The sequence below is a fragment of the Solanum tuberosum genome, unplaced genomic scaffold (genome assembly GCF_000226075.1).
Source record: "Solanum tuberosum cultivar DM 1-3 516 R44 unplaced genomic scaffold, SolTub_3.0 scf00445, whole genome shotgun sequence".
Taxonomy (NCBI): Eukaryota; Viridiplantae; Streptophyta; class Magnoliopsida; order Solanales; family Solanaceae; genus Solanum; species Solanum tuberosum.
Window position 1 is genome coordinate 329,536 of NW_006239374.1, and position 12,342 is coordinate 341,877.

Sequence of the window (12,342 nt, forward strand, 5' to 3'; positions counted from 1 at the left end):
TTTCTTTCTTATACTATGTCATTTGCCTAATTTTTACAAATAAAAAACTATGGCAGGGGGATTAGCAAATGATGGAGAAGAGTATCATGGAAAACTGACATGTTTTGTAATATTAGCTTGTATGATGGCTGCTATGGGAGGTGTAATCTTTGGATATGATATTGGAATTTCAGGTTTGATTTTTCTGCATTTCCATAAGTTATATACAATCTATGATACATCTAGCTAGTAAAGGTTTCAATTGTCCAAGGGAAAACAAAGGAACACAAAAGAAGAAGAAATTATGTTTCCTTTGCGTGAATTATTACTGGGAGACTAAAGTAATAATTCACGTCAAGTTTAGAGGTGTTTTCAATACTTATCTCTACTGACTATTGTGAATCAATTGATCTATTCTTTTTCACTAACACAAGTTTTGAATGATGTGAAGGTGGAGTAACATCTATGGAGCCTTTTCTGAAAAAGTTCTTTCATGATGTGTACATTATAAGATGAAAGAACTTAGTAATTACTGCAAATTTGATAGTGGATTGTTGACATCATCTCTTTATGTGGCTGGTCTTTTTTCTACTTTTGTTGCCTCATCAGTCACCAGAGCGTATGGTCGCAAGGCGTCAATCCTTCTTGGAGGAGCTAACTTCCTTGCTGGTGCAGTCCTTTTTTGGAGCTGCTTCTAATATCTATATGCTTATAATTGGTAGAGTTTTACTAGGTGTTGGTTTTGCAAATCAGGTAAAAAAAAATACTCATTTCATTATTTGGAAATGTTTTATACTCCGAGTTTTTACTCTTAATGAGATGCTCTCATAATCATATTTATAGCACTAGGAAAAAAAATACATTACATTAATAAGGACTAGACGAATTGTGTGTTTTTATATATTCATTTCAATAATTGGCCCCTCGTGTGTTAATTATTTATTATTTTTCTTTTTTGAAAAAAAGGCATAAAGACCAAAAAAGCCAAACCCATTAAAACTAAATCAATTACCACTGTTTATGTCACCAACTCAAGTTTAGTTCTCCTTCCGTCTATTTTATTTGTCATATTTTTTTCACAATTTTTTAAAATTAGTAATTAAAATGATGATTTAATTAATTTATTAATTTCAATTTGATATTACTTATTCCTTCACCATATTAATGTTTCTTCATATTTGTTAAGTAAAAGTAAAGTTAGAAATTATTAATTACTTATATTTTAATTTTTTTTAAATAATAACAATTTTAAATTATTTATTTTTTAGTAAGAACAACCCGTAAAATGATCAAAAAATTAACTTTTGAATTTTTATTTTTTTTAAAATAATAATGATGGTGTTTATTGCAAGTTGATATGGTGAACTTTTTGCAGGCACATTTTTTATTGTCTGATTTTGGTCAACACTGCTCCAAGAAAATGAAGAACAATTGGTGGGAATTATTTATTAAATTAAATTTATTTTCATGTATTTTTTTCTACAATCAACACATGAACAACAAGGCGCGAAGAGAAAAAGAAAAAAGGGAAGCCAAATTAGCTCACAGTAGAAATTTCTTTTTCTAGAAAAATATATTTTTAATTATTAGGACAAATTTTCTTCCCCATTAGAAAATTTGAGGAAAAACAAACAAACAAACAACAAAAGGACTCTTCCTGGCGCCCACATGACCTTTTTCCCACTAAAAAAGGCCCATGACAGAGACAGAAATAAATAATACTAGTCATGTTTTAAATGTCGATGAAATTAAAGTTGAGATATTTAAATAAAATACATGTATTAAATAGTAAAAAAATGGAAGGAGGGGCATTCACCAAATCCACGAATCAAACACGAATTCAAATTAGCCGGATCTCGTTGATTTGTAACGATACAAACTCGATTGGCTCAAACCCATAGGGGTGACAATTGGGGCGGGGCAGGTTACACTCTTAATAGGGCAGGGCAAGGAAATATGTCAATGGGACAGGTTACACTAGTTGCCCTATTAAGAGTGTAACCTGTCCCGTTGACATATTTTCCTGCCCTGCCCTATTAAGAGTGTAATCTGTCCCGCCCCAATTGCCACCCCAAATTACATGTTGGAATAAGGAGAAATATATTGAGCTTAACTATTTTCTTGATTAAGGATTGTGCCACCTTGTCTTCTGATAAATTTAATTACGACAAATTAGAAAATAAAATTTTAATAAATATTCAATCTGAATTCTTAATTTTACGATGAGTTTAGTGGTAAAAAATTTAAAATTAAACTCAATAAATTTAAATCTTGAATTTAACTCAAGACGAAAAACCCAAAAAATAAGTTTAAGAAATTCCACAAGAACTCCCAATTAATGGCATGAGATTCTTTTCACTTAATTAAATTTGCTAATAACATGCCATAATTCTTCAATTATGCACATATTTTTTGGTTTATTTCTTTATACAGAAAGAAAAAAAAGATATTCATGACTCCTCATTTTTAGTATCCTCTACATTAATGAAAAATTTCCTTATATAATATGAAAAATTTCAAATTTAGATTATAACTTATTACAACTCTTATACACTTTTTCCAAATTTTAAAAGAGTATTTTTCACCCAACAACATTATTTTTTTGCATTTGGAAAATAGTAAGTATTAATTACCTTTTTAATGGGACAACAACTCTTGTGGACAAATAATAAATTTTGTTAAAGCTATTCAAAATTAAATATGTATGTATATAAGGTAATACTTTTATGAATATTTTTTATACATACCCAATATAGTTTCTGACAAAAATGTTCATTGTATATGACTATGCTATTAAATAAATTCATTGGTTTTAAATCAATAGATAAAATTATAGTAATGTAAATATTGAAATTTTACTTTAAATTATTCAATTTTGTGTAATATATCTATTCTATTTTCACGAGTCACACTATATTTATGCTAAATATGAGTAGGAATTTCATGATAATTCCATGTTGTTCTATCCATATAATTTGTAATTTGAATTTATCACAATTAAATTATTTTTACATAGTAATAATTAATAAAATAATTTAAAAATATTTAAATGTTAAAACTTAGAAGGTTCCATTCGTCAAACAGTAAACAGGCGCCTTCTCTGTTAAGACCAAAGCCTATTCTCATCATCTTCACTCTCTTTCTCTCACTATTTTTCACTCTCTCTCTACTTCTCCGGCACCGTTTCCGGCGAAACTCCGGCCCGGAACTTTCTTCCTGTCTCTCAGTAATCTTAAAACTCCTCGAAACTTCCCATCAACCGGGGTAAGAAACGTGGCAAAAACCAAACACTATGACTTAGGACCACTATAATCCAAAAAAACTTTTCTCTTCCGATTCTACCGGAGTCTCTCATGGACCACCGGCCGTCACCCAATTTTCCTCCTTTGCCGGAGACATTCCCCGGATGAAAATGCATGCCTAATGAATTCACAAAATGCCCCTTGAAAACACCAAATTTACATAAAGCTTTTGCATTTTGATTTCATAAGGATTCAGCAAAAAGAAAATCATCATACATTAATAATTATAGGGGCTTTTCTGGTATTTAACAAATGGCGTCTGCTCCAAATACAACTACTGCTTTAGCTACTGTGGAATCGACCGTCGGCGTTGGTGTTGGCGGCGGCGGCGGCGGCGGCGGCTCAGCCGATGAACTTAATGCTAAGGCAGTGCATAAGAGATATGAAGGGTTGGTGATGGTACGGACTAAAGCTGTAAAAGGGAAAGGGGCTTGGTATTGGGCTCACCTTGAGCCGATTTTGGTTCAGAATTCTGATACTGGACTTCCTAAAGCCGTCAAGCTTCGTTGTTCTTTATGCGACGCTGTTTTCTCTGCTTCAAACCCTTCACGAACTGCTTCTGAACATCTCAAAAGAGGGACTTGTCCCAATTTCAATTCTGTTGCAAAACCCATTTCGTCAGTGCCGCCTTCTCCGTCAACTACCGTCGCCTTGTCGCCGGTGTCTCCGACTCCGTCACATCAGCAGCAGCAGCAGAATCATCGTAAACGGAGCTCTTCCGGTAGTGGGGGTGGCGTACGTGGGGGTAGTTCAAGTTGTGGCGGTAATGGTGGGGTTGGGGTTGGAGGGAGTGTGACGACGTCGTATCAAGTTCCACCTTTAGCTATTGTTGATCCAACAAGATTTGCAGTAGAGTTAGCCTATTCCCCTGGTGTTTCAATGGCTACCTCAATTGTCACTGCCGCTGGTACTGGTGGAAGTACGCCGGGAAGTGGTGGTGGTAGTGCTGTGTATGGGCAGCAGCATTTGATGTTGTCAGGTGGTAAAGAGGATTTAGGTGCTTTAGCTATGTTGGAAGATAGTGTGAAGAAGCTAAAAAGTCCTAAAGCATCACCTGGTCCAACATTAAGCAAATCCCAAATTGATTCTGCACTTGATTATCTTGCTGATTGGGTGTATGAATGTTGTGGGTCGGTCTCGTTTTCGAGTCTTGAGCATCCAAAGTTTAAAGCTTTCTTAAACCAAGTTGGTTTGCCACCATTGTCAAGGAGGGATTTTGCTGGTTCAAGGCTAGATGCTAAGTATGAGGAAGCAAAGGTTGAATCGGAGGCGAAAATTCGAGATGCTATGTTCTTTCAGATTGCATCCGATGGTTGGAAGTCAAAGAATTATGGGCATGTTGGTGAAGAAAATTTGGTTAATTTGTCTGTGAATCTTCCCAATGGGACCAGTGTGTTCAGAAGAGCAGTGTTCACTAGTGGATACGTGCATTCGAAATATGCAGAGGAGATTTTTATGGAGACCATTTCTGAAATATGTGGGAACAATTTGCACCAATGTGTAGGTATAGTTGCAGACAAGTTTAAGGCCAAGGCTTTGAGGAACTTAGAGGATCAGCATCATTGGATGGTTAATGTTTCTTGTCAGTATGAAGCCTTTAATAGTTTGGTTAAGGATTTTGGTAAGGAGCTTCCTTTGTTCAAGAATGTAACTGAAAATTGTTTAAAACTTGCGAATTTCGTTAATAATAAGTCTCAAGTTCGAAATAGTTTTCACAAATATCAGTTGCAGGAGTATGGGCATGCTGGTTTACTGAGAGTACCGTTGCGTGGTTATGAAAGATCAGATTTTGGACCTGTGTACACGTTAGTGGAGGATATTCTTAGCTCAGCTCGAGCACTTCAATTAGTATTGTTGGATGAATCCTATAAGATATTGTCTATGGAAGAGCAAATTGCTAGGGATCTCGAAGAGATGATGAGGAGCCCACATTTTTGGAATGAACTGGAAGCAGTGCATTCACTGGTAAAACTGATTAAGTCAATGACACAGGATATCCAAACAGAGAAGCCGCGTGTAGGGCAGTGCCTTCCTCTTTGGGAGGAGCTTAGGGTGAAAGTGAAGGATTGGTGCTCGAAGTTTCACGTTGCAGAAGGACCTGTAGAGAAAGTAATTGAAAGGAGATTCAACAAGAATTATCATCCTGCCTGGGCTGCCGCATTTATACTTGACCCTCTCTATCTGATTAGAGACACTAGTGGCAAGTACTTGCCTCCGTTTAAATGTTTGACACCGGAGCAAGAGAAAGACGTGGACAAGCTCATTACCCGGCTTGTGTCTAGGGATGAAGCTCACATTGCATTAATGGAGCTTATGAAATGGAGAACTGAAGGACTTGATCCTGTGTACGCTCAAGCTGTACAATTGAAGCAAAGGGATCCCAGCACTGGAAAGATGAAGATTGCAAATCCGCAAAGTAGTAGACTTGTGTGGGAAACTCACCTCACTGAATTTAAGTCACTTGGCAAAGTGGCAGTTAGGCTAATCGTCCTTCGTGCAAGTTCATGCGGTTTTAAGTGCAACTGGTCTGTCTTGAAATGGGTGAATGCCCATTCTCATTCAAGAGTGGGAATGGACAAGGCTCAGAAATTGATATTTATTGCCGCTCACTCAAAGCTTCAAAGGAGGGATTGTTCTAGTGATGAAGATAAAGATGCTGAGCTCTTTTCCCTGGCAAACAGTGAGGATGATGTGCTAAATGAGGTTTTTGTTGATACATCCTCTGTGTAGTGTTCCTTTTTCTTATTTATGACTACAACTGTAGGAATTTTTTCCTGGAGAAATGAAATTCTTTCCGCACTGTGGTACGTGCTTTCACTTTTTAATCTTAAGAAGAATTTTCGTAGTGCTCTTGGATATGGAAGATTATTGATTCTGCATAAGCAGAGTTCAGTCTTATAATCTGCGGTATGAACACAGTGGCTTCTTGCTTGGTTACACAGAGCTGATTGAGAGAAGTTGCAGGACAGAAGTATTGTACTGCTTTTATTCTTAGGTAGTTTGGAATTCATAATATATGTGGAGGGGAAGGTTTTTGTTTCCCGTTCTTGTAAGATCAGAAATTTTACTCTTTGATAGATCCTATTAATTTGATGAAAGTTCGTTCAGTTTTTGCCTTAAAGCTTTACAGTCATTATTTAGTTATATCCGGTTTAGTTACCTCGCAGTAGTCATGACAGAAATTTGCTCGTCTTACTTCAATGGTAGAATTTGTCTAATGCTGAGCCGGAAGTTAGTTTTATACAAAACTAATCCTTTAAAATGATTCATTGAATGGTCTTATTCTCATGATAAATTTGCATCCAATGGTCAGTTCTTCAGACTCCGTTGATAGATGTCAGCTGGTTAACAAATGCAACATTGCATGGAGATTCTGTACTTGGAAGATTATTACAGATGAGATTCTGCTGAAGGTTCTGTGCCTATACCATACCTCTCCGCTGCAATCTTGTGTCAATCCACGCTCTCAATATCATTCCGGCAAGGTCTGGTATGAGCAATAAGTGCTTTTCCCCTAGTTGTTGAGATTCTACAGTTGTGAAGAGCTATTACTGTTGTCGTTGGCTTGTTAACATGCTATTTTAACCAGTTAGAACTTCTTATCATTTAGTATTTGTTTTCGACCTCTTTAGTATTCTCTACTTTACTTTTGCCCTCTTTTTTATTTGTGTTCTTGAATACTAGATGCTTCCTTTTTTTTGTTCTGAGTAATAATCCAACTCAGTATCCTAGTGGTCAATGAAGTGGGTTGAGAATCATGAGATCTCAGGTTCAAACTCTACTAGACACAAAACACACTAGGAGATTTCTTTTCATTTGTCCTAGCCTTGGTGGACAGAGTTAACTGGTACCTATTGTTGGTGGGAGGTGATAGATATCCCGTGGAATTAGTCGAGATGCGCTCAAAGCCATCCCGACCTCCACGGTTATTAAAAAAAGGAAGACTATTTCAACTCATTATTATTTACCAACTGAAGTATGACTTAAGTGCAATGCTTATTTCTTGATTCAGAAGTATTTGACAAGGTCTAGTCACTCTGGATAGACCATGGTAAGAAGCTATTGATTGGTTGGAAAAACCGTTCGATCACAGATGAAGAGGATATTATGGAAACGATTTCACCTGAACATTTTCAGATAAAAGGACTGAGGTTGTTTCAGTCTAATGTAAACTATGCAACTAAGGTTTTGCTAGCTTTAGCAACAACCCCTTTTTGTCAAGGACATTTGATCAATCTTTATAGCTGTAAGAGCACTTCCAACAACTGACTCTTGGCAACCCCACCATGAAAGAAGTGGAAGTCTTTTGAAAAAATGGTTGTTGTTTTGGGATAAAGAAAAAGTTGATTTAAGTAACTTCTCACTTTAGGTAACTTCTCACTTAAAACATTTTCTTAACTTGTGATGTTCATGCAGGGTCATTGGATGATTGTGAAAAAGTTGTGAGAGGACCCAAAGTTGAAGAATACTGTCGGCATGAAGCAACACAAGAGAGATGCTTGATAGCGACATGGCAACGGAGATTGACTAATTTTGCTGGTTACCGGATGACTTTCATTAATGAAAAAACATCATTACCTGGTAATAGTTTAATTTTATCCGTTGTTTTTACTTTCAAATGATGCATTCATCATAATTTGGTAATAGTAATCTTTATATTCTTAGAATTTGATTTAACTTGGCACCTCCCACATTTTCATTGACTTCACTTTTACCATTGTATTCATGAACAGTGAAAGAACTATATTCTCATGCTTGATATGTGACATTTACTTGCTTTCCATCTATAGTCTAAAGGTATCAAGCAATTCTTGGAAAGCTACAACCACAACAATATACCAAGTGTAGTCCCACACAGTGGGGTCTGAGGAGGGTAGAGTGTACGCAGACCTTACCTCTATCTCAAAGGTGAGGTCGAGAGGCTGTTTCCTATAGACCCTTGGTTCAGAATTCTTGGAAAGCTCTTGGGAAAAATGTTAGAACAAAAATCTCCATTTCTTGAAAAGTGGTGACATGTTTCAATGCCATCTTCCGCGAAACCAGGCTCTTACTTTGTTATGGCTGAAATTTCTAACTTTGTTATACGAACGTTTGGATTGAATGTGGGATTATAATCTTGGGATAACCTGGTCCAAAATGATGGATTACGATTAAGCTACCAAAAAGAGATTCTATGACCACACAACAACTGTTGTAAACACATTTTATGGTGTTTTTAGGGAACTTATCTTCTTTGTTTTTCATGTTAAACTTTAGTATGATAGCACTATATGTGGAGATAAAAGGCATATTTCCTTTTTCTCCTTTTTTTTTCACTATCATTTTTTGGTGGGGTTAAAAGGAGGTTGTTGATTGATTTTGGTACAATGCTTCTTTTTCTATATGCTTAGTACTTTTAACCATAGGCAACTATATGGCAAAATCTTATACAATGATGCTTATACCATTTAAAGCAAAATATTGAGAGTGCAGCATAGTGTTCAAATTTCAATGTTGAAAAGAAAAATTCACAGTGACCACCATCTAATTAATGTAAACATTCCGAGTTAATTATACAATACTTGTGTTGGTGGGAGATAGCAGATGCTCAATGAAAACAATTCTATGTTAATCATTTCTTAGATTATGTTGAATTGTATTGAATCTATTTTTTATTTTAAATCGAGCAGTTATCTTATAAAACTAAATTATTTTACTTTATTGCTTTAATTTAAGTTTAACTCATAAGATAGTTATATAAAAGTTCAATATTTTGTGCTATACTTTTATGGGTTGGGTGAAAATAAGTAGAAGTAGAACAAAATAACAAAAAAGACCACCGATGAGTATGGTGATGATTCGAGCTTGAAAATAAGCAATCTTTCAGTTTTAAATCATGTCGTGAACTACAACATGAATTTAAAATATACGAGTAAGTGAAATTCGAATATCATATGATTAAATTGAAGAAAACAAGTATGGTGAGGGTTGGGATAAGAAAAGCTCCAATAGAATCAGTATTGATATATCGATGCCATCCAATCACACTTTAAAATAAAATAAATTCAATATTTTGACAATCTTGTCTATTTAATATAAATGGGCAATCTACTTTAAAATCTTTCATCCTCTAAATATATGTTTAGACAAAAATCATACAAGATAGATTAAATATCTAGTCAAAAGACTCGAGTTTAAGCTCTATAAGTAAAGAATTTTCCTATAGAAAGTGCTTTTATTCTTGTGGTGAGTTGATTGGGATGAATTTAAAATTATCGAATCAGTGAAATTCGAATATGATATAATTAACTCAAGAAAAAGTTAGAAAAGTGGGGTGGGGAGGTTAGCTAAAAAGGTGTATATGGTACTAGCTCTAATTTGTGGGGTGGGTTGGGGGTAGGGTAAGGTAGGGTGTTAATTATTATTTTAAAATTAGTGATTAAAGATTTAAGTGGAGAGACAGAAATTCCTGTCGGCAAGGTTTAGTTAAGCTTTAGTCCAAATACTCTAAAGCAGACTGCTCACCAAACTATATATTCACTATTCTATTTTGAAAATTGTATCTTTCAAACTTTTTTTTCTGCTCAATTTTTTATTTTTGATGTTCGTATTAAAATTCGACTAAATATGAATTCACGCTTTACACGACTCATTTCTAAAAGCGATACTTCAAAACCTTCTGAACAAAAATGACGGAATCTAATCACTCTACTACAACTCATGTTCAAACGTTTATGGTTATGCTTCCCTATACTTATAATTTTTATCCAAAGTTTTTTAAAAGATAAATAAAGTGAGCCAAATAATAATACTAATAAAGAGGTAGAATAATCATTGTTATAGGACGACAAATATTTCATCCCTTTTCTACAAGATTCTTTGCCTTTGTAATCATTTTCCTTTTTTTCTCTTTTCCCTTTTAATCATTTCTTTCTCTACCTACTCTTTACATAACATGTATCGTATTCTTTTGTATTTATTTTATTTATTTTTCCATCGATAAAACGGCTAGTTTGGAAGGAAAAAAATAATCAGTAATCACTTGAAATAAATTAATGTCAAAAAAGTTGAAAATGAATTTTCAACTAATTTGAATGCCTTTTTTCTGTTGAGTCAAATGAATTAAGGGCGTGTGATTATTTTTCGAAATTCCTAAAAGATGTTTGTCGGTATTTAATTAATTGAAGAGGAAAATATTTATTAGCATGATATTAAGTAACAATAGTAGCAAACGGTCGTTCGAAATGGTTTAGTTAGTTTGGAGAATGGTTATTCACATTGATAATTCGAGATTGATTCCTTAATATCTTTTGAGTTGAATCTATCGCATGAGAGAGTTTATATTCCAAAAAAAAAAGTAGCAAACCTGGTATTTTGATGAAATATGGTTGTATAAAAGATGGGTAATGAATTAATAATAATAATAATAAGTTGTTGGTTAAAAAGTGATATGAACTTATAAGTTAGAGATGATTATGAAGAAAAATTGACTTACAAGTTACACCTTTTTTTCCTCTCTTTTGCACCTTTTTGGTGGAAAATATTTTCTAAAAATAATTTTGATAAAAAACAAAAGATTTCTAATTTTTTTCTTTAAAAATAATATTTTATATTGATTGTGTATTTGCCATCCTTCACACATCTCATTTTCACTCCACCTCTGTCGCTCCCGACCACCACCCCACACTTGACACTCCTATCCCCGCCCACACCTCTATTTATCTTGATTATGATACTTTTTACGTTTCAATTTTTTTGCCTAATTTTGATTTGACACGGAATTTAAGAAAGTTAAAAAAAATTGAATTGCCAAAAATTAAAGATATACATTCTTTTTAAAACAAGAATCAAAGGAAAGTAAGAAAAACAAATTAAAATGGAGAGAAATATTCTTTTTTAACTACGATCAAGCACAAAATAATAAGTAAGAAATCCGCTTATTTTATGGGGAAATTTTTCTTTCGTACCAAACACATCCTTTACCTTTGTTTGATTTTGACTTGACACAATGTTTTAGAAAGTAAAAAAATACTTTTGAATCTTGTGATTTTGAACATATCATATGGAAAATTAAAATAATGATTTATCAAAAAAAAAAAAGATACATTCTTTATAAAACAGACTAAACAAGTAAGATAAACAAATTAGAATAAAGAAAAATAATATTTTTTTTTACTTACACTCCAAACACAAAAAAATAGGTAAGGAATCCGCTTATTTTATCAAAAAAAAAAAAAAACATTTCCTTTTGTACTGAACATACCCTTTACCTTGTGAGTTTCAGATTGATCCTCTTAAAAAGTTAGATATTTACCCAATAAAAGAAGGATAAATTTGAGAATCACATGTCTTTTCTATCCATAATGGTCCAACAATTTATTTCCTAGTACAAAATAAGTAAATTGGTTTTGTGAGGTCATATTCATGGACATTTTTTGAAGTCTTTTTTTATTAATTTTAATATAAAAATAAAAAAGATATATAAGAGGCAAAAAAGGATTACAGTGAGATAGATTCTTAAGGAAAAAGAAAAGATACGGATAAATAGTACTACAATATACTTTATTATATATAGTTTAATTTATACTGTTGTTTCACATGGTGCAGTATTATTTGTGCCTTGTGACATTATTGGGACCAACCACTTTCTTTCGTCTTCATTACGTTCCCAATTAGTATTTAAAAAGCTCTTTTTCTTTTCTTCTACTTTTTAACTCTTTTTTATTTTATTTTTATGTTTGATATATAAATAAAAATATTTATTTGTAATATAAATAAATATTTGAAAGTGATGGTTGGAGGTAGAGATGTGGTGTGTCCTTGTTGAGTTTTACAAAATGAGATGAAGATGAAGTGTGTTGGACGATAAAGAGGACACAATTAATTGGAATGATATTGGTGGAACTTGTGTTTTCTACTTCTACGAGAGAAGTCATTTGATCCGTCTTTAATTTATTATATCATTTTTGTAATTTTATCTGAAAAGAAAAGGGCAACGGAATTGGTGGGGCTTGCAATATATTTAAATTGAAGAATAATAAATTGAGATAAAAAGATTCAATCTATGGAATCTCACGTGTAT

The 12,342-nt window shown here is 33.6% G+C and overlaps 1 protein-coding gene across 4 annotated transcripts; it reads left to right on the forward strand.

The window, feature by feature from the left end:
• The first annotated feature begins 3,070 nt into the window (after positions 1-3,070).
• LOC102606051 (uncharacterized) lies at positions 3,071-8,642 on the forward strand. 4 transcript variants are annotated; one of them, XR_001471823.1, is made up of 4 exons: positions 3,071-5,984; positions 6,595-7,598; positions 7,698-7,862; positions 8,072-8,642. XR_001471823.1 is itself a non-coding variant. In XM_015303571.1 (1 exon), the coding sequence occupies exon 1, from the start codon at positions 3,534-3,536 to the stop codon at positions 6,009-6,011; it is 2,478 nt and encodes an 825-aa protein (XP_015159057.1). In that variant the 5' UTR covers positions 3,071-3,533; the 3' UTR covers positions 6,012-6,402. The 4 variants fall into 4 exon arrangements, 1 of the variants encoding a protein (XP_015159057.1); XR_001471822.1 differs by having other exon boundaries at positions 6,595-6,771; XR_001471824.1 differs by having other exon boundaries at positions 6,595-6,766.
• The last annotated feature ends 3,700 nt before the right edge of the window (positions 8,643-12,342 follow it).

What these genes read in the sequence shown, in the direction of transcription:
- LOC102606051 (XM_015303571.1), top strand. Translation starts at nt 3,534, where the DNA reads ATGGCGTCTGCTCCAAATACAACTACTGCTTTAGCTACTGTGGAATCG.